Genomic DNA, 23,512 nt, shown 5'->3' with positions numbered 1-23,512 from the left:
GGGCAGCTCTTCCTCAGCAGCATCAGCAGCACAACAACACAAAGTTACAGAGCATCTCTCCGAGTCCCCGCCTGCCTTCTTCTCGCTCGACTTCACCTCCTCTCCGTGTCTCACCTGCAGTCTTCACCTCCTCCAGACCTCCAGCGATACTTTAGCTTCCACCTCTTCCCCGTCTACAGTTTACCCATCTGATCTGAGGTGTGTCTGGACGAGATCAAAGATGCTGGCTTGTACGGAGATGATCACTATGTGCCTGCAGTCCGCCAAGCAGAAGCATCTCCGGGCTCAGCAGCAGCAGCAGCAGCAGCCGCTGCACAGCGCCGGACAGGGGCTTAGTATCTTTCATGATGTGAGTGGACCGACTTTTTCTTTTACCCATAAATCACTGTGCAAAGGGGTTGTAGCTAATGCATCAAATTGTTACAGCTACAAAGCTATACTGTTTTTATTTTTTATTTTTTTTATTTTAGCGTATTATTTGGATTGTGTAGTTAAAACAAAAAAGTCAACACATGCTCCATCAAAACATAAACATGGAAGGTGGAAAATGTCTGATTATTCTGCAGTAGCCATAGTTTAATTGAGTTTTAATTTTCTCTGTTTTGTCAGTTTATTTTGTGCAAATTCTATAAAAGTGAAGACATTTTTGAACAGATGTTTTGTCATATTTTCTAACATCACACAACCGCTGGCACACTTTGTGAATGTGTGTGTGTGTGTGTGTGTGTGTGTGTGTGTGTGTGTGTGTGTGTGTGTGTGTGTGTGTATGTGTGTGTGTGTGTGTGTGTGTGTGTGTGTATGTGTGTATGTCAGAGGAATAGGAAGAGCTGCAGCTGCTGCCTCTGCATGAAATGTTAAGCTCTCACAGTCAGATGGATTTAGGTGCTGCTGGGTGTTCTTTCTCCTCATTTTGTCATTTTGGCACACACACACACTTATACAAACACCAATAATCTCTTGAAAAGCTTTATTCAACATTACATGCTAAGCTTCCCCCCCCCACCACCACCCAACAAAAAAAAATTAAGCGTATTGACAAAAATGACTTAGATTGAAGTGGATATGGAATGGTGTATGTTTTTCATACCTTTGATTTGTTAATTTGCTGCTGCGTCTCCCTGTGTAACTCACATTAATAACAACAATAACAACAAAAAATCACAGAGACACAAACTCCGACTGCTGCAGCACTGCACTGGAATCCATCAGTACAGTAATTACCCAGCCATCACATACTGTCACGTTGCATGTTAGTAGGCCAAATGTGTCCGACAACTGAGCTCTCACAAAATGACAGCTCTCCGTCTACCCTCACTCCAACGCGGCACACAGACAGTCTTGTCTAAATAAGGACACATTCCTCATATATTGCAGTATTGTCACTGTATCTGTGCCCCCGAAAAGGCTACAACAGCAAAACGAGTATCTCCACATTCACTTTTCAACCTTGAGTTTTTTCTGTCGATGGAGCACAAACACACTAACAGGCTCACACTGCTCAATGTTGGAAACATCATTCTGTTTGGTAAGTCTAAAACAACCTGTGTAGGACATAACAGGGTTGATAGAAACACTTGATACTCTACAGCCAGAGGAGGACATGGTTTTGATTGATACGCTTGTCTGCTCATTGTCTCTTTTCACATAATTATATGTTCACTGTTATCGAGGGAACGGCAATGTGCAGATATTGGAGATCTTATTTCAGACTTTGGGATCTCTGTGTAGGTTTTTCAGTGATCCGCTTTAGGATCAACATTAAAGGAGTTGTAGCATTTTTTTTAATCAAAGAAGGAAGAGCTGTCTAATGCTGCTGTTGTGGTTTTTCCAATAGTTCCAAGATGTGAAGTAAGCTAATTAGGTCAACCAGTCAGCCTACTACAAACAGGTAGAAATATTGCCTCGAGTAAAAGTTGCAAAGCGGATCATTGCTGATTGAATTTTGGAAGTAGTGCCAGTGAATTTGATTTTTTTGCGGTGGTAAACATTGGTTTCCAATAGACTACTGGAGATATGAATAACACACACACACACAGTATAGATTTGGTGAGTAGATGGAGGTATGTACTGGAGAAGAGGGTTGTGTCTTTGGGCTTATTAGACCAGTGTTTTGTAAAACTGTTGCATGCAACAGGAACATACTCTTTAAAATCAATACATCAATAGCAGCTCTGTATTGTCTATTTTTTCCAATAAAGGTTGATCAAGTCAATTTTAGAAGATGTGCAGGGATTTACACTATTTGACCCACATTCTCAGAGTGAGACATAAAGCAATGTCCTGTTCAAAGGCTGGGGAAATAATGATGCTAGTTTGCATGTGCTGTAACGCTTGTTTCTTCCTTTTTAATGTCTTTGTTATGAATCAGGTTTTCTTGATCACCAGCACTACATTTACATTTTCTTACTCTGTTCTCCCTCTCCTGATGTTCATCTTCCCTGGAGAAACAAACAAAAAAAACAGCACGTAAGAAAACCGAAAGGGCAAAAAATGTTGAAAACACGTGCGAAATGTACATCTCTGAAATGTACATCTTCAGGAAATGTAGAGAAAGGAAAAGCAGGCAGCCACATTAGGGCTGGAATGATACCTCAAGATACAATTCAAAATGAATACAAATAAAGGACAATTTAAACCAATTAGACAAACATATATTGCAGCTTTCCTTTTTGGCCAGCAGAGGGCGCTTAAGATAAGATAAGATGATACTTTATTGATCCGCAGAGGGGAAATACTGTCTTTGCAGCAGCACAAAGACAAGTAGCTAGTACAAAAAAAAATCAAACACAATAGATAAGAAAAATACAAATATAATAGGAGGCATTTACACGTAGAATATAAAGGGTAAAGTGAACTATACAGGACCATACAGACAGCCTTGGAGATAACCAAGCGGCAACCTCTGGTGTTGAAAAATGAAGCCAATGCAGAAGTGCAAAATCCTGCAGTTTGTCAAGTGTCTGCAGAAGCACTGGAAGTTACATACACAGAAATTCAAGCCCATTTTTACAGCAGAAATTAACATGTTTACAGCCTGGTTCAAAAAAGCAAAATTGGCCTGATTAGCTCATGTCTCTATCGGCACACGCTGCACAGGGAGAGAAAAGACTGATGGGCTAGCGTGATGTAACGGTTTGTCAAGAGGCTTAAAACCTGCGTCAGCTCCAGCTCTTATCCTGTCCTTAGGTTGACTGAAAGTTAGGGTGAGACAGTATTTCCAGCATGGCGACCTCCATCGATGGGCTTCCAAAGCCCCCTGCAGAAACAGATGGGTGATGTCACTCACGCTTCATCCATTAATATTTACAGTCTATGGAAATAACACATTAGAGCTTGTTGTAATGGCCAAACTTTTCAAGAACTAGAAAAATCTCTAAATCTCTCTACCATCTTAGGGTAATTCTTCTTTAAGGACTGAGTAGCTGTATTACATATGTGTAAGACATCTCATAGCAGCAGAGCTATATTTGATAGGAGGCAAGGGTATGCTGTGAGCTGAAAAGGAAACAATGTTTGCTAAGACTGACATTTATATGTCTGACATTTACAAAGGTAATGTCACCTTTCTAGCCTATTAGAAGTGTATCCAAATGGAAATGAATTTGTAGGCTGTACCTGCTAACAGAACAGAACAGAACAGAAAGACTGTTATCAGCCGTGTGTGTTCTGTTGCTGTTGTCTGACCTCGGCTGAATACATTCTAAGGTAATCAGTCTGTCTCTCGATTTCATCATTCGATATTTCCAGCAGAAACACCCCCTACTAACAATGTAATTTTTTTGTGCTATACATGTGTTTATTTGATTCAGGATTAGTTTGAAAATAATGAGTGTCACTTTTTGTAGGGAAAAATATTCCTTGTTTTATTAGTTATTATAATACTACAAAATTATTAAGTATAACCTTTATTAATAAAGGAAAAAAAGAAATAGTATTTTTAAAAATTGTACTGTCAGATAAATGAAAATATTTTGTATTCATATCTGACTTCAATGTGATTTTTTTATATTTTAAGATCATAGAAAATCATGATATAACTGTATCACAGCCCCGTTTTTTGTGATACATATCGTATCATGACTTGAGTGTGTTGTTACATATAATGCACAATATAGCTAACAATATTTGATCATTAGCCCCTGGGCTAAACCTCGATAAAATTTAAAAAAAAAAAGCCTCTGCACAGCGTTGTGTGTGTGTCGGCAGAGTCTGAGAGATCCCACTGTCTTAACACCTGCCACTATGACATGAGAACAGCAGCGCTCTGGGGAGCAGGTCTGACCTTTTCCTGGTTTGCTGTAAATGATGCATCATGGCCTCCTGACACTGTAGAGCCTAAAGACACAGATTAACAACAAACAAGTTAAAGAGAACTCTATTCTTGAATCAAGCATATGGGGAGGAAGAATGCTGCTTAGATCGGTAACAGAGCCAGAGGGTGAAAAATACAGACTGACTGCAAGGGGAAGAGATTTACTGTATGCAGCAACTTAAGCAGGTAGAATATAAATGCATGCATTTATGTATGAAAGCATAATAGGGGTATATTTACTCTGTGCACCAGGCATCGCTTTAACCAGGTAACACAGGCAGTAATTTCCAGCCTCGAGTTCAGACAGATGCATCAAAAATAGAGCACGGAGTGAGTTGTGGAGTGGTTTGAGCTCGTTATTAGTCCGGACTGAAGCTGCTGGGAGACAGACGCATACAGAGACGGAGAGCAGAAGTGCACAACCCGAGCATGTTGACCTACGGAAAATGAAATTGAGAGGGCGGATTCTGCTGTTGTTAATAACCTGTGGGTCACAACTGATGAGCATAAAAGTCTTAAATGCTGCCTAACAATGTAGACAACAGGAGAAGGGAGGATAATCCATACAGTACAACAGATTACATTTCAATCAAACTCGAAACAGATTTAAATGAATACTGATGCCTTGGGGCGCTGGTGGCGCAGTGGTCAGTGCGCGCGCCCCATGTATGGAGGCTGTAGCCCCAAGCGGTCGGCCCGGGTTCACATCCCACCTGTGGCCTCCTTCCCGCATGTCATTCCCCACTCTCTCTCCCTGATTTCCGACTCTATCCACTGTCCTATCTCTCCATTAAAGGCATAAAAAGCCCAAAAATAAATCTTAAAAAAAAAAAAAATTAATACTGATGCCTCAGTGTGACACAGCCTACAACAGCAAATAAGATCATCTTTGATGAAAAATTGATAATTTCTATATTGTAAGTTCAATGCTTGTAAATATTGCAGTGCTGTCGGTGTCACACGAGAGGACTTTTAGTTTACATGTTTACATTTTCCACAGCAAAGATGAGAGTTAAAAGAAAGCTGGATGAGTTGTATATGTCCATAAACACTGTAACATAGGTAAAAGACAAGATCAGCAAAAAAAAGATAACAATAAAGGTGTGTTTATTTGTCAACAGGAGTCGCCAAAATCAGCAAAAAACAAAAGTTCCATAAAGAAGCTTTAAATGTTTAAATTGAGAAGAACATGTAGAAACTAAATGTAGTTTTTAAAAGTTGCAGATCTATACTTGTATCTTGTATCTATACTTTTATTTCCCTATTTTTTTACAACTTGAGACATACATATGTCATGCTCAGAAGATACAATCATTCTTATAATCTTGTTTTATAGTTTTGTCCCTCAACAAAAATGTCATACAGTTCGTGTTCTGTTGCTACAAGGAGACTGTTATTTATAATGGAGTATGTATGTGACGTCCATATGTTGAGTGTGTGATTGTCATCAAAACAATCAACTGAAAACATGTATTTGATTTACAAAAGCTACTTCAGTTTTGTGCTGACATACCGCCATTGCGACGTGTGTACAGACAATCAAACAATGTAGTGGATAATTGGATTGTTACATTTATTTACATGCATTCCCTTTTTTCAGTCCACAGGAGTGGTTTAATGATTACGGTTACACTGAGAACTTTATGAAAAAACCTTTATGAGTGGATGTAGTGTACAGATTTTGTCCTTTTCGATTAGTCTTTTAAAACTATTTTTGGTGTTGATGTCTTGTATGGAATTGGGAACTTGAATTTTCCTTTGTAAACCAGCAGGCAGCCACTGTTTCCAGCTGTCTGCAGCTGACAAGAAGCACTCACATGGTCAGCCATGAAAGACATATTGTACAGCCTTGTGTTTTGTTTATGGCAGCCATGAAATGGCTTTTTCTAGTTTTATTCACTGTACAGATGATTTCAGCTTATGTGTGTGAAACGACTTTGTTATTTTCTGCCTGGAAGCAAAGGTGAATCAAACAGCTTGCAGTGGTTTTGAATTTTTTAAGCCTGTGTTAAAAAATAGTATTTTCATCATTCAATAGAAGACAAGTATTTCAGGCAATTAATCTTGGCCAGGTCCACACCAGTCTGAATAATGATGACCACTCTGTCTGTCAGTTTGAGCACGGAAGAACAGATCATTGACTGCATGTATTGGCTGGTATGGATTTAGATGTTGTACACAACCTTACCAAAAAGTACCTGAACAGCACCATATGAAAACAGCTCAGTGAAACAAATGTTCAATTTAAAACATTTTGGTGATAAGTATGTTTTTCGTCCATTTCTCCCTTATTCATTCAAACTGACTCCAGTGTTGCAGCCTCCACTGGTTGTCATTGGCCTTCTTATAGGTGACATTGGTATTCGAGTGGTATGAATGAGTCAGACCTTATATGACTGTTCGGTGTTGTATGTATTCACATGTAAGAAAAACTTTTGACAGCAACAAACCAACATACGCATTAATCTGTTTAAATGGAATAATGCTGTGTTGTATTCATAAGTTTCAATGCAGCCACGGCGACCTGCCAGCAAATAGCAGCCGCAACAGCAGCTGGCAGCAGAAGTAGCTTAGGTAGGCTTTTTTCACAGAAGAGGCTACTCATAACAAGACAGGCACAGGAGTAACATCAACAATGACTCTGTATTATAAAGAGTGCTTGTAAATGAGTGGCATGGCGGCATGGCCTTGGATCTCTGACTCGGCCATGTTATGCTATTAACCCAATTAGATTTTTTCTTTATAGTTATTTTTGATGGGGGTAGGTGCCAGACAAAGTCAGTTAAAGTGCTCTGCAGTAACATTCCTTTCTTAAATTTCCACAGAAAAGAAACTTGATGAATGATACATTTGACTGTTAGCAGGATGAGATTTTTTTGTTTAAAAAAAAACAACAGCTAGACATTACCGTTCTGCTGCTCCTGACTGGTTGGTGGAATTTTGGTCACATGACTGCACAAACTTGAACAGGGAGAGCAAAGCCACTAGCCTGTTCCCCAACTTCAAGGCGTTTATTTCCTGGTTGTGCCTGCGCATATTGGCAGACTGTGGAAAAACAACAACATGACAACAGCATGTGTTCCTGTCTTACCCCTCCTATCATGAAAGATATAAACGAGAGAAACATCAGCAGGAAATCGCAGCTAAACTCCATCTGCCAGGGAATATTTTCTATGATTTAGCTTGCAAGCTAGCTTGTGTTTGTCCTAACTTCTGAGTGTGTGTTCATGTTAGAGAGCGAGGGCGTTTCTGACGGTGTTGATATTTGCGTTTTACACGAGACAAATGAAATATACATAGATATGCCTTCAACTTCCATCCATGGGAGTTTTCTAAATAAACTTTATTGAAAGTCTTCAAAGCTCCATCGTGATTTAACAAGTACAGCGTGAGCACTCAGATTGCACTTGAAAAATTAACAGTCCAGTGTGATTATGAGCTTTGGTTAGATGAACTTGCGAATGAAGATAGCTGCAAGATGACAGCTACCTTGTGTTGAGTTTCCGATCAATTATTTTTATACAATTTTTGTCCCTGGTGTTATATATCCTATTTGTACTTTGTACTTCTTCTCATTTGTAATTCTTTTATATTTTATTTTGATATGATAAAACATTTAATTCATGGAGATCAGCTGGTCTCATTTTCCTGCCGTGATGCACTCAACAGCATTGATTATCCTCAGCTTGTTGCCATGGCTTTTCTGTTTGTTGTTTATTTGAATTCTTGTGAGAATCACAAAAACCTTTTTCTGTCTAAGCGTGCGAGAGATGATGGTAATACAAGATTCCTCGTTGAATATGACATATATTGGATATAGACATTTGTAATTCTGGAAAAGAAAATACTCAAGAGAATAAAAACAAAACAAAAATACACTGAAAAAATCAAAGAAAAAAAAAACAATGTGCACATCCATACAAAAAGCGTTTTTTTTTTCTCGTTCCATAATAATTTCCGTCTTTGAAGTTGTCACATGAGACCTGATCTACCGACTAAAGCACCTGCATGATAATGACTATTGAGTGTCTTTGAGGTACTCAGTGACCATATGATTCTTCTTAAATTTCTGTTTGCTTGATAAGTGATTGTTATTTAACCTAATTCATTGCTGACATGCTACAAAACGTTAAGTCAAACATGACTCAGAGTGTAACAGCCTTTGTGAATGTCCTTGTTCGTGCAGAAAAATCATTGAGCTCTGTACAGCAGTAGTAAACATCCTTTGTGCTTTTAACAGATTTCAGTCCTGCTTAAAAATATGTTCCTCCTTATAAGAAGAATCATTTTACTGATGATGGTCTTTAGGTAATACTTATTAACCCCTCCCTCTCTTTTTTTCCTCCAGATTTTCCGCAGAGCAGACAAAAACGGTAAGTAAATTGTACATAGCATGATGACTTGTGTGGCACAAAGCATGCTTGCTGTTTCCTCACATTCTCTTCAATGTTATTATGCCTCAGACAACCAGGGTGGGAGAATGAACAGATTTGCATGAATGCCTCTTGAAGGGAAGCGCCTTTCTTTTTCGTGCTTCAACAACTTCCCTCACCCAATTAAAATGATGTTAAGATCCTGGATTATTGCCACGACTGAAAGAACATGTCACACAAAATGAATCACCTCTCTGTCGGCGTCAACACAGACGACTTGGTGTTATTTACAAATTAATGTGAGTCACGTTAATGCAGGGCAGAGCCAACTCTTTATAACAGTGAATCACTTATAATATGGCTTTATTAGCGAAAGCAAACAAGGTAACCTAAAATTTTGGGGGTTATGTTTTAGAGTAACCTTCATAAATGTTAACACACTGATGCGCCAATACTTGCTTTCAGAAACTGGCATGCACAGTATTTCAGGAATCTCACACATTTTGCTTGTGTTGACTATCTTGAGAGACAAATATTGGTTGTCAAAATTATACAAAACTGGTCCTAAAACATCAAAGAAGTCACATCCATTTAAGACCATAGGTTGTATTTGACGCATAGCACCAAGGCCACCTATTGTCTTTTTTTTTCTGAAACCCTTATAAAGCCTTAAGTCTAAAATGGTCAGTCACCAAAGAGGTTTTTTAATCTGGTTACTCCAGTCTAAAAGCAATTTCTGGGGAAACAATAAAGTATATGGTTTCATGATGTGTCGTATTGTATCGTATCATAAATTTGCCATATTTTTACACGACTGTTGAAATTGAGGATAAATTGGATAGCCATATGTAGAGATGTTCCAATACCATTTTTTACGGTTTCCATTTTTCAACTCACAGTTACTGTTATATATTTATTTGGATAGTAGTTTTGGTCTGTGTGAACACTCACCATGTTGGAACAGACCAGTGGTATTCTGTGTCTAATCATGTTATATTACAGTATGATTGGTTGGCTTATAAACAGCTCATACCAACAGTCATAGTGATACAGTCGGCTTTACGACAGACTTTTGCTACTTGGTGGTCATATACATAGACTGTGTAAAAAAAAGTGGACCTCACCTCCGAGTCTAAAAAGATTCATATATAATCAACATCATCCTGTGTTGAGGAAGACTTGAATCTATACTGTAGCGACTGGGACCATGACATCATTTGGACAGTGTTTACCAAGGATATAAATCCATAAAGAATTAGGGACTTTTTCTTAAAGACTTTCATAATCAGACTTCATTTGCAACGAGTGCTGCTGACCCCTTCTGGCTACCATAGAGAATGACATTTTAAGGGGATTTGGCACTATGTCATTCTCATGTATGGTCCATGCTTATTACAAATTCAGAGCTTTGGCCATCAGTTTGATTCTATAAATGACCAATTCTCAATAGAGTGACATTTAATATGAAATTGTATACAATTTATCATGAAAACATGAGATGAATAAAAGTGAATTGTTTGGTTTTTACCAATGTAATGAGTATCAACATACATAATGTATATACTACAGATAATGGTATGTGTTTATGGAAAGGGTCAATTCTTAAACAATAGAGTGGCAAAACTTTACATTCCTGAACTGATACTGTTGGGTTTTCTAAAGGTTTCAGCAAATATTTTGATTTGGCCTTTCTTGTCCTATGTGACAAACCATAAATCTGTAAGATGTCCCTTATTGTACAAAAGTCCTTGAGGGTTCTGCTGGTTTGGCAATCAAACAAAAGAATCAAATGGGTTTTTTGAAGTAACAATTTGTCTCAATACCCTCTGGATTCTCTTGCACTGCTATATATAAACAGTCTATGCTATAAAATTCATTTTGGGAGTTGTGTTGAAATTACTTTTCTCCGTTGTACCCACTTTTTCTTGAGCTGTCGCATCAATTTTTTTTGAGTGATTGTCGTGACTTCATCTCCAGCTTTAAACAAGGTCCAGGAAATATGACTGAACTAGAGGTTATGCAGTATTTGTTGTGTTACTGATTCAGAGAATATACGTTTTCTTAAAATGAAGAGCCACGTCTCTTTTGTATGTGGCTGAATTGCAAACTAAATGAGGTACTATTGATATCGAAAATACATTATTATTATTTTTTTTCTGTGAGACTAACACCAGAAGACTGTCATTGTTTCAGATCGACTTCTTTCTGTGTTGAAGCTATCCTGCCATAATGGTGCCAATTTATCCCATACTTGCATGGTTCATTGCAATCCTTTTGTTATGCCCACTACTCCAAAAATATGAATGAACATTTTGCAAAATACATTGCTATGTCCAAGTTTTGAGGCTACCACCCTGAGCTTGTGCCCAAGATGGCAGTTGCCTGTACTTAATTGGATCATGTGTTTGACCAATCAGGTTAAACTTAAGTGTAGTCTCTAAGAACTCCAATCGTTGCCAATGCTTGCATTACATAAACAAGAAATACAGTAGAGGCAGGGTCCTGTTCTGAGAACTAAAACAGAAGTTTCTTACGACCAGATACCCCAGTATCAGCTAAATATCTACAAACTGTATATATCCAATTAGTCCTCTCTCCAACAAAACACTACCAGAAGAAAGCCCACAATGGACCAGAGGAAATTGGTGACAAAAAGACAAATGGAAAGATCTAATCAAGCAGATATACTCCTTTCAATTAAAGCTCCTTAATGAGAACAAAAAACAAACAGCAGTTTAATGGAGCTGGAACTCAACTTGATTTAACATCAGAAGTGTTTAAATGTTAATTTAATTCAGAGGAAATCTCAGCTTTAATTGGACCACTGACTGTTTCACTTCATTTGATTAATTTTTTTTTTCTAATTTAATAAAACCAGATTACATCTTACCAAAGTAATTAAACAAAAGACAAAAAGATCTAGCACATATAACTCCATTTGTTGGGTTACTGTAAGTTTTGAATAGTGTGACAATAAAATGAAGTGGGAAATATAGAGCTGGAAACAAATATATATTTTCATGTAGTCACATGTCATGTCCCAAGTGCAATATCTGCTTGACACATTTCTTTACACATGAGATTTAAATAATACGTAATAATAACTCTCCTCCTTCCCTCTGCTGCTGTGGCTGCCCCAAAAACATATTTATGTCGTTCTAACAACAGATGAAATATGTTGCCAAAGCAAATCCAAAATGGAGTGGGCTACAGCAGGAAGTTGTCACATCTACAGCGGCAGCAATCACCAAACCTCCAAACAGCAATTACTTCTCAACAGCTCTTAACCTCCAACACGAGTAGCCTTGGACGTGATGAATTGTTCTGTGGCTTCCAGCCAAATACATTTACTGTGAGATTTTTATGGTAATGAGCTCTGCTGAGATGGCTGTCATCACTGAAGCAGTTATGGAGAAGGGATGGTGGGGAGAGGGGAAGGAGGTGTTAATATAAAAGGAAGAAACCAAGATAACACACTGCTCTACGCTCACTGGTCTTTATCATTAGTAATAAACACCCCTGGAGTGTGACTGTAGATAGAAACATAAACAATATAAAGATGAGGACTTAAACAGTAAAATGTGTTACATGATGAAACACATCTTTATTTCAAGATATCTAACAAGGGCCACTTACTGAATTTTAAACTCTATCACTTGTGCGATAGAGAAAGCTCTTTGTGTTGGTTTCAACTGTAGCACTTAAGGACTATTTTGGCGTACACATGAAATCTGCACCAATATATGCTTTATATCATAAATGGGTCAAATTACTGTTGTTTGTTCAAATGGGTCACTCACAGCTAGACTTCTTTTAGAATTCTTTATCCTCCCTCTTGTGTGAATCGTAACATTTCTTGTTGGGCAGATGGACTTTTTTTTTTTAAGATTTATTTTTGGACTTTTTTGCCTAAAGGACAGGACAGCAGGAAACCAGGGGAGAGAGTGGGGAATGACACATGGGAAAGGTCAGACCTGCCCGTATATGAAGTGCCACCTAACTGTTGGACCAACAGCATCCCAAGCAGTCAGACGATGAAAGACACATAAATCACAGACACTTATAACGAGCATGCTGAGGAGAATACAAAAAGTCCAAAAATAGACTCAAAACAGCCCAAAAATAGACATGAGCTTACCACTATGACACACAGCTACCAAAAAAGGAGAAAATAAAATAGCCAAAATGATGCACAAAACAACCCAACGGATACAAAAATTACCACAAAGTGACAGCTAGAAAGACACTCAAAATTACTATGAAGGGGCGCCGACTAGCGGTTATGCCCCTGCGCCCCATGTACAGGGTCCTCATCACAGCAGCCGTGTGGTCGAATCTGATCTTGGCCCTTTGCTGTACGTCATCCCACTCTCTCCTCCCAACATTTCCTGTCTCTTGTCAGCTGTCATGAAGGCACATTGCCCCCCAAAAAATATATACTGTATGACTGCAAATAACATTTCAAAATATTAAAATGATGTCAAAAAAATCCCTAAAAATCTAGACACACAAAGTTAATGACTATAAGTATTGAAGCCTTAATAATAACTGCTCCATACAGTATATGGCTCAGAAAACATTGGAGACCGGTGAAGAGCTGAAAGGAGAGTGAGAATTCAAGGTACTTGCAGTTCTAGCTCAATGTCCTCGTAGTTTTATGTTTTTATTGTGTAAGGCAGACTTTTTAACGTTAGTGAAATCCTGAGGGTAATTGACCTTCTTTCATAACAACAACTGTGTCACAGCCTAATTGGAGAAACAGTCACAGATCACCCACCATGTTTAAAATCTTTACAGCGCAAAAGGACCTTAATGAGTCTCGTCTGTTTAAAAATCTATACCACCTAAATTACACATTTAGCAGGAAAATGTTAAATCGTCTCTTTCCAGATTTCCCACAGATAAAAACCAGTATGAAGGATTTTAATGAACCCCGCTCTCTTGCTGACATCTGCTCCGACAAGGTGGGAAAACCAGTGTGCTTCAGACAATTACTGGGTTGGAGAATCATAAAGTCATAGTATATGCAGTTTCAAAGCAGCATTCAGACTTAAATCAGGATGTGAGAGCTAAAAGGCAGCTTATATCACAGATTTTTTCTCACAGATGGTCTCGTGGAAGACTTTGAAGTGAAGCACAGATGCTAAGAATACCAGAATAAGAAATGATTTGGCGGTACATATAGTTTACCTTAAAGAAACAAGACCCTCTTCGTAATACTTGGATGCTTCTTGAAGCTGTGATGCATTCGAGGGAATTTATAAACCACAAAGGAGAGGCTGCGATGGGACTTTGGAGAGATTTGAGAGCGGCCTACTTTGTGTCCTACTTTGCAGGACTTTCTCTCTTGCTCTTTTGGTTCTTGTTTACTCTGAGTGATTTGTTTGGACCATTGAGATTTTTAAAATAAATTGTAAACCATTCTGTGCAACCATGATACCTTGCAGTGTTTTATATAACCACATTTTAGTGTAACACACCTGTGTGTCCTGTGTGTATCGTGTCATGCCGTACCAGACCTTACCATACCATTTTGTTTTATGTCAGGCTGTACTGTAACCCTTACCATTTTGTACTGTATTGTTTCTTTGTTGAATAATAAGCATGCAGGCTTAAGACTTTCTTTGGAAATGCACCTTTAAATCACTCTGTGGCTTTTTTAGGCCGAGTATTAAAAAACAATTTATGCATATTACATTTGACTCAACCATCACCATGATTCATAGCTTTTGCTTTCATAATGGAATTTCCTGTGCATCAATGTGCTGTATAAAAGCTTCATATTTATGTATATATTTTTTTGTCATTTAAGGGAGGATATCATGTAGTACTGTAATATTGTGCCCTTTCCTCATGTGATGCTGAGAATATTCTCACAAAGATGTGTTCATCACATTGTTGGTTTATTATTTTCGTATCAAACAGGTTTGCAGACAGATTGCTTCAAAGATCAGATGAGCTGTGTCTTATTATGATACCTTGTCACCATGGCATTATGTTTGAAGTTTTCGATGCTTTGTTTTCCTTTCTTTTTCAGAGGCTGTAGCGTTTTGGACAGACTAAATGTTTTGTTCAAAGAATATATTGTTTTCTTTGTGCCTTGTCACCTTTTTGTCCCTTGTAGCCACTCATAACCTTATGGATGCAAATGCCTATTTTGAAAGTTGTCATCACATGCAGTAATGTAAAAAATGATAACCCATTAAATAGAATGTGTTGAGTCTAATTTGCTGTGAACAAAATGTACTAATGTTTATTGATTGTTTTTAAACTGATACTTTTATAAAACAAAACAAGTCAACAAACTTCATTATGCAGGTTGTGATTGATTTCCAGAATATAATTAATTTATTCCAATGAAAACTGAAACAGAAATAGCTTTGTACTACCTGAAACACAGCATGAGCAATCTGTCATACGTTGTGTTCATAACGATGTGAGTACGCTATGAGTGTTCTTAGAATCCATGATCTACTTAGAGCACCCATGTGTGTTTCTTGTATGTCAGTAGGCCATGAATGAATAATGTATTCATTTAAAGGCATCAGCTGGCATTTCGGTTGGGAATCTCGTTAGTAAACGACGAACACTGCAGCAGCTTCAATAAGACTGTAAAGAGGATGATTTTGAGCTAATGAAAGCTGAAAAATGAAATTGCTCACAATTTTTAATGGAACACTAATGAGTGATGGTTTGATGACCTTCATTTCAGTGTGTTGGAAAATACTGATTCAGTGGTTGCTGTACCGTGTTGATGCAAGGTTAAAATACACATCACTCAGATATCAGTGGTAGGACATTCAGAGATTGAAAAATACTTAGCCGTATGGTTAGAGAAAATACATTTTGTCAACCATTTGAACTCGTCAGGCATCCTCACTAGGTCCCTGACCCCAAAGTGAAGAAACTCTATTCTAAGGCAACAAATCAGTGCAGAGCAGCACAATCTTAACACGTGGAGTGATTAATAATACAGCTGTGTAGCACATCATAAATGATGAACATCACTGTAGAAGGACACTTGACAGAACAATGTTGTCAAGTTTGCCTGAATTCCTTTATTGTCCCATCCCACCCTCTCATCCTCAAGTAATTAACAGATGCTTGTGTTATAACATAGGAAGCATCCATTGGAATTTAGGGAGAGGCTCACAGGTATTATATAAACACTTAATCTTCCCACCTGTCGCTAATCTTTCAATACCATCTGGCACCATCATCCTGGAAAGACCTGGTTGAGATTTAAGACAGGGTTAGCACTTTATGTTAATGAGATAAATATTTCAAATGATGGCTTTTCCATGTTTTGACCGTAATGTTCACAAGACCTTTTTTCATTTGCACGGTTTGGAATTTGTAGTGTAGTCAGAATGACCCATTTATGATTTCTCTATATTTATGAAGGCTATGCATGGCACATATTGAGTGATTAAGATTTACTTTACTGATCTGTTTTTACACTCTGTAAGTCATGAACACACACATAGGCTGAAATATACACACATGCAGAAACAGGATCCTATGGACATGCACTAATGGAGAGAAGCCAGAGTGACGGAGCGGCACACAGCCGCAGACCAACTTCCATATTCGGTCCGCACCGGGACTTGAACCGGTGACCCTCCGGTTCCCAACCCAAGTCTCTACAGACTGACCTACTGCTGCCCCAAGGTGTTTTTTTTCTTTTATCGATAAACCCATTTTATTTCTTATTATCCTTATCTGTAATAATTTAAGAAGAGAACCATAAAGGGGAACAGGCTTGTAAGTTTAATGCGGTCACCTTCTTTCACAAGGGAGACATTTAACCCAGATCTGCCAAAGTGAATAGAAGAGTCTGCCAATTCATCATTAGTCCATCAAACAGATTATCAAGAGTGTCACTTCTGAGCAGAGCTGCTGTCTGTCTCGTTTGGCACCCCAAATATAGGACTCCTTCCAAAGTCTACACTGTGAGAGAAGACAAAGGCTTGTGGATGGAACATTAGCCATGCCTAGAACAGATGGCAGGGACATCGGACCATGTTTAATCTTAAAACAACATATTTGATAATCCATTAGCCTGTTAGCATCATGCAGCAGTTAACATTTAGCAACTTACTATTTAAGAGAAAGTGGGTGAATGCTAATAATACTGTTTAATAGCTGTAACAGGTATAATAGCAAAGATGTAACTTCCAAACTTTGTTTATGTCAGCTAGGAAGTGGTTAAATGCTAACATTAGACCATTAGGCCTACTGTGTACAGCTAACAGCATTTAGCCATTTGTGATCAAATATTATCATTTGGAAGGAAGTGGCTGAATTTTAACATTACTGTTTGATAGTATTTAACATTAAAGGTGTAACTTTCTAGCTTTTGTGAAAGTTGGCTAGGTAGTAATTAAATGCTAGCCCATGTGACAACAGCTAACAGCATTGTGACACTACCTATATTACCATTCAGTAGTGAATGGATGAATGCCAATATTTCTGTTTTTAAGTGTTTACAAGGTGTAACTTCTCAGCTTTTGTTTATGTTAGCTGGGAAGTGGTTGAAGGCTATTATTGTGGTTGTCTGATGATAGCTAAAGGGTTATCATTTGTTGATTTGCCTTGGGATATGGTCCAATAAGCCTCAGAGATTTTCTTAAATCTATACATTTTGATCCCCCAAAGTACAAAGTTGTTCACAGATGAATGAATTGTGTACGTTTGAGGTGTTGAAGAGGGTCTTATGCAGCATGACTGAAACGCTCTACATCCCTTTTAGCAATGCTAGATTTTAAAAGTGCTATACGCAATAATGATACAAAAATAATAACTAGGCTATTTCTATAGCACCTGTAAGAACACAGGTTTACAAAGTGCTTTGACATCAACAAACAGTGAATAGGTTAGCAACCTTAGCAACTGATAAGGATGAAATGGAGATCATTTATTATGTTAATTATAGAGGTATGAAAAGTTTGAAATTCTGGTGTTGTGACAACCCCGATAGATTTGCCACAAGTAAATGACTTTCCTTCGAGTCTTAAATGCTTTTCTATAATTCCTATTGTAGTAGTAATCCTTTTAGAGAATGAGAAATTATGTAGTTTAGGCAGACAAACAGACTTTCTGAAAAAGAGAGAAAGTAGGCCAAAGTGATGAGAGCAACACACTGTCTCTGCAGCATATTACACATTCTGGTCAGAGGTGATGACGATGATGATGATGATGATGATGATGATGATGATGATGATATTGAAGAGGCTCCAGCTGAACAGATGGTCCTCAAGCTTGCCCTTGAGTTCTTTCATCTTTTGCTGAGTCAGCCAACTGGAACACCATGGCTCTCGTTTGACCTTGTCTTTGTGTAGACAAGGTTGTTATTTGCTCGGAGTAGTCAATGGGGTTGAAAAGCTAACAGTCGTTCTGCACTCTGAGGGTTTAAAATGATGGCTGATAGTTGTTATGAGTGCACAATAGACATGGATGGACGGTTTCTGCTTGTCTCAGTTGGTTGTTTGCCTGATTCAACAAATATTTGATGTTCATCTGTCTGTTTGCAATCTTGGGTCCTGTCTCTCTCCTCCACATCCGCAGATTGAATTCCCAACTTTATTGAATATATTTTTGGGTCTGTTGTGGCTCAGAAACATTCTCCACAGACACCAATCTATCTGTTAGTTTGGACTCTTTTAAGAGGATTTAAACATCTCACAGTTTCTCTCTGGCGGTCTAATTGCTGACTGATCTAAGCGATCAGTGCCAGGAGACAGATTGATAGAAGGCTCATGGAGGAACACTCCTTTGCAGATGACAGCCAAGCTATTTATCTTGTGCTATTGATTTTTTTTGTGTGCATTGTCTGTCACAACAAGCTGTGTTCTCTGTTAACTAGTCTGCGGAGAAGAAGTACAATCTTCCAATCTGCTCACAGTATGTTGCTTCGTGAGTTTTAAATAGTTTGTGGAATTTTCTGCATAGTTTTTATGGCACGACAAGATGAGAGACAGGGTTGTATTTTTTAAAATCAAACTGAAGACTTTTTAAGAAAACTTAAAACCATTATACTACTGTGTAGAGTCTCTGCTTAACTGATTGTATGTTAGACTCAACAGCTTTGATTCACATTGTCCCCAAGTTTTAAAGCTTGTAGCATATTTTGCAAGTTTCCTCATAGACGTTGGTTGCCACTGCCAACTATTCCCTATAAGCGTAATGTAAATATTAAATATATAATGCTTACTAGACAGTGCAGATTAGATGAAGTAGTCAAATACGTCTCTTTCAAAGTGCCATTTAAAATGTAAGACCTCTCACTATTACAATTACTTTTTCAGGCATTTAATGACCTTAAATATAAAAAAAAAAAATGTGAGACTTTGTAAGAGTCTGTAAATGATTTGAGTGTTCGAGTGTGTGCACCCACTCATGACTTAATCATTTCAAAACAATGAGTTGATTTAACAGAATATGCACAATTGATTGGCCTGCTAATTATATTTTCAAACCAACAAATGAAACATCATAGTCCATCTTTGAAATGTATAATTTTCTGCTTTTTGTTTTTTTGTGTTTGATTAAACATGCAATGTTATGTGCTTTGGACTGTTGGTTGGAACATTTAAACACAATCATGGTATTTAAAGATGTCAAAATTGGGATTTTATTTCCTATCTCTAAAACTTATTAATGGGCATAATGATGCTAAAAAATATGATTCCAATCAAAACATCCGATACATTTAATTTTGTGTTATTTTTGGGCTTTTGATGCCTTTATTTTAGAGATAGGATGGTGGAGAGCCACAAAGAGAGAGAGTGGGGATTGACATGCAGGAAAACAACCAAAGGTCGGATTTGAACCAGGGTCGTCCGCTTGGAGGACTATAGCCTCCATACATGCACTAACCACTAGGAGGCTACCAGCGCCCCCCAATAGATTTCCAATAGATTTAAGAAATAAATACAATAGTTCATCCCAGTCATAGAAATGAGCATTCAAAATGCTTTACGGAGCAAAAGTTTATTGGAAGGACTAAAAAAAAGAAATAGATCGAACACTAGAACTCATTTTCGCTGAGGTGGATCTGATCATGTTTTTATGTCAGTGTGCTATACCCCCCTGTAAAGAGAAAATCACGAGGTGACGAGAGTGACTGTAGCTTATTGATGCTTAACTTGTAGATTCATTTCCTACTTACATTAAAAAGTCCTGTTATATTTTCAAGTTCTATTTGTGTTGACCATAAACATGTTTTATGCTCAAATAGAAAGAAAAAAACATACCAAGGTGGTTCACATTGCTCTGCAGGGTTCATACACTGACAATAATGTCATGCATTGTCTCTAATGGTTAAAAGTTAAATGGAGGATTGGCTTGCACTTTCAACATGGACTGTCGTACAATCTAAAATGTACACTAAGCAATGATATTATATAACTTCTATTGACTAGTAAACAAGGAACTCATCATTTGAAAAGCAATTGAGGAAAAACTATAGGATATCATTATTATTGTAGGACGTTATGCATGTTTGATTTGTAGTTCTTGCAGGTAACACAGTACGCCAACAGAGAAAGCTTTTACCTAGACATAACCACACACACTACCTTTATATGCACATCAGAATAACGTATTTAACTTATTTATGATATGCTTTTAATATTTTTTGTATATAATTTACAGCATATGGGGATCCTGACGAATATATATTTGTAAAATATGAAATAACTCTACAGCTGTAACCCATGGTTTTCTGATTGAAGAGAGACTAACTCAAGCTTGAGGCTTCACAAAGATTTATTCTATGAAAGTGAGGAAGAACATGAGAGTAGGGCATGTGCTTTTATGTCTCGAGTTTCTTGTGTGGCGTTCTTTTGCAGTATTCATCCCGGATCCCTGAACCCTCTGCAATTAAAATACTTAACAGGGTTGAAAGTTCATCTTGATATGATACCAAAAAACAATTTGTAACGTATTTATTCATTTAGCTAAGAGAATGTAGACCATCTTATCTTGTGCTGATAATAAGGACTTCCCTTACATCTTAACACACATTTGTTAGAATCCCTGTTAAAGATTATATTATTATTATTAAGTGTTATTTCTGTGATAACGTGGGACTGCACATCCTCTGTGTTTCAGATGATGGCAAGCTGTCTTTTGATGAGTTCAATGTTTACTTTGCGGACGGGATCCTGACCACTGAGGAGCTACAGGAGCTCTTCTACTCCATAGATGGCCGACAGAACAAGTAAGCATAGTTCAACAGAAATGTGCTTTGACTTTAATCCCTCATGGTGGAAGAGTAAATGATTTAAGTGCTTTGTTAAATTGTTTCACAACAGTGTTCAGATTGAGCCTTTTGGAGCGGATGGAACAGCAGGTGATTTGTCGTTTAAGGCACCGTAAATGTGTTCCTTTTAAGTAATCAGTTAAGGGCCCAATGACTCACAGATGGAAGGAGGGTTTCAACCAAATGGAGGCAATCTGCAATAAAGCTACCCCTTCTTTTGGACATAAGAAACTGAGGTCTACACCAGCCACTTCAAAATCCACTCCCCTGAAATCACAATCAAAGAAATCCGCCTGAAGGTAGCTGCTGAAATCGCTGGTCGGCAGAGGATATTCAACTCTTTGAGGAAAAGTCTCTGCTGTTTTCGTCCTTTTTCACAGAGCCAGGTGTCTTACTTTACTTTTTGGGTACATTAGAGATCTTCAGAAGACATTTTTCAACTTAATTGCCTCCTTATATCTTTACATTCTAGGAGGTAAAGCATAATGAATTCACTGTGATTGCTGGACCTCTGTTAGTCTCACAAGGTGCTTTCACCAACATAAACAAACCCACGCATGCAAACAAAGCACAATTAGATGAACTGAAGTTGTTAAATAGACTCAGTAAGATGTTTTTTTTCCACCTAAGCAATTAGAGTGTTTGGCTACAGCGACAAGTCTGTATTTATTTTCTGTAATACAGCCAGTTCTTCTTTTTCTTCTTCTGTGTGATAAATTAGTTTTTCTGGACATTATGTTAGTCTGGGACTGTCTCTGATGTGACAAACCAGCTCTCAGACTGCTTTGACTATGGTCCAAGCTTTCAGGCGGTTGGCTCAAACAGAGCTCTGATCTCGAGTTAAAGAGTTTTTTTTTGTTTTTGTATTAAAAAGAAAAGACATAACAGAAAGCATTACAAACACCTGCAGGAGCTTTGGTGAAAATCATTATGTTCAAAATGAGCAGATAGCGTGTCCTCTCACCCTGACAATAGAAAATAACCTCTTTGGTTGTATAAATTGTTGCCAGCAACTTAGAGTGTTGTCACGATCAAAATGAAAAAAAGGAACAAGGAACAGGAACAAGAATTGCTTTGTTTGGCCTGCAAACACTGTATGAGTTTTTAATGACAAAAGGCTTGAAGCAGCCTCACTTGTGTTTTGCACCTGGCAGTGAAAATGACCTAAAGCAGGCCACTAAGGGGATTCATCAGGGGGAACTGTTCATAAAGTACTGGCACTGCCTTTATCAAACTGTGATAACATACAAAACAATCATTTTGTAGGCCGCACAGAACAAATGTGTCCGCTTCTGTTTAAGCACGAGGAAATACACTCTGCTAAATGAAGTGTTGCTGATATGGTTATCACTGCTGGTGTCGTATGAGTGTCTACGATAAGATTCACACAGCTGAGAGCAGAGTGCCATTTATTTCTGTTATTAACTTTCATAAAACTTCACTGATTATTCTCTCTCCCTGTTTTTGCCCGGCAGCAATCTGGACACTGACAAGCTATCAGGTTTGTTGAAGAGAATACTTTGATTTAAAGTCTCACAGCAGAGAATGACAAATGCTTAGCTTTGAGTTATGTTTGGAAAAAAATCATAAAACCAGGAGCAAGACCTACTGTTGTCGTAATACTAGAAAGTTGGATACAATTCAAGTAAAAATCTAACGATACATCTATTTCGATACCACAGAAGAAAGGAAAAAGACGTCCTAGGCATCCAGTATTTGGTCATTTCCTGTTCTTAATTACTGACAATTGCAAGCAAACTCCTGCACACTGTCTAAATTTCACAAATACGTTAGCAACTTTTCACTTGTGTAAAATTTAGACAGCTCTCTCTCTCTCTCTCTCTTTTGCTCTCAGCAGCTTTTGGTCAAAAATATGACTGAAGTTCTGTTGTGTTTCTTTTATTTAAATCTTCAATACTATAGAGCATTAAAACAATGGAGATTGTATCATTTTAAAACATGTGGTTTTGATAGGTATAAAAAATATCAATATTTTGATAACCATAGTGCGACAAGATCAGAAGGAAACAGTTTTCATATCTTGATTGCTACAGTTGAAGGTAGGGTGAAAGCTGACTATCAAAGACAGAGAAGTTTCTTCTGGACAATATGGAGTTTCAGAAAGTTACAGAAACTGTCGGACCCCCAACCCCCACTACTAAGATGGAGAGGTATATAACTAACCAAGGAGATGTTCTGCCAGAGTTGTGCCTTTTGGGCTGCATGTAGACAGATCTTGTTTTGGTTGGACAGAGCGACAAACCAGTGTCTCTATTTTCAGACTTTATGTGGCAACATAGCTAATCTGACCAGCTGCTTGTGATAGCTTCCCAAACACGTATGGATATGAGAATGTTGTCTGAACTCACAAGATTGTTGAGAAAATCTAAAACTCTTTTCTTAAGATCTATTTTAGGTTTTATATTCAAACAGTACACTGCAACCAACGTCACTATCGCCATGCTCCTGCAAAAATGAGACCTGGCACCATTCTATTGGCCTGTTTTTTTAACATCATTAAAGTGAATACATGTTTCAAATGACCTGAATAAAAAGGAAATG

At 37.8% G+C, this 23,512-nt stretch overlaps 1 protein-coding gene across 2 annotated transcripts in view; it reads left to right on the top strand.

Moving 5' to 3' along the window:
• Nucleotides 1–30: 30 nt before the first annotated feature.
• necab3 (N-terminal EF-hand calcium binding protein 3) overlaps nt 31–23,512 on the top strand; it is a 45,291-nt gene continuing 21,809 nt past the window's right edge. For both annotated transcript variants that reach the window (XM_061043296.1, XM_061043295.1), the window contains exons 1-4: nt 31–349; nt 8,661–8,685; nt 20,800–20,908; nt 22,426–22,451. In XM_061043296.1, coding sequence (XP_060899279.1) covers nt 221–349; nt 8,661–8,685; nt 20,800–20,908; nt 22,426–22,451 — 289 coding nt within the window. In that variant the 5' untranslated portion in view covers nt 31–220. The remainder of the gene's footprint in view (nt 350–8,660; nt 8,686–20,799; nt 20,909–22,425; nt 22,452–23,512) is intronic.

This window comes from Labrus mixtus, chromosome 7 (assembly GCF_963584025.1).
Source record: "Labrus mixtus chromosome 7, fLabMix1.1, whole genome shotgun sequence".
Classification (NCBI taxonomy): domain Eukaryota; kingdom Metazoa; phylum Chordata; class Actinopteri; order Labriformes; family Labridae; genus Labrus; species Labrus mixtus.
This window is presented reverse-complemented; position numbering and strand designations above follow the sequence as displayed.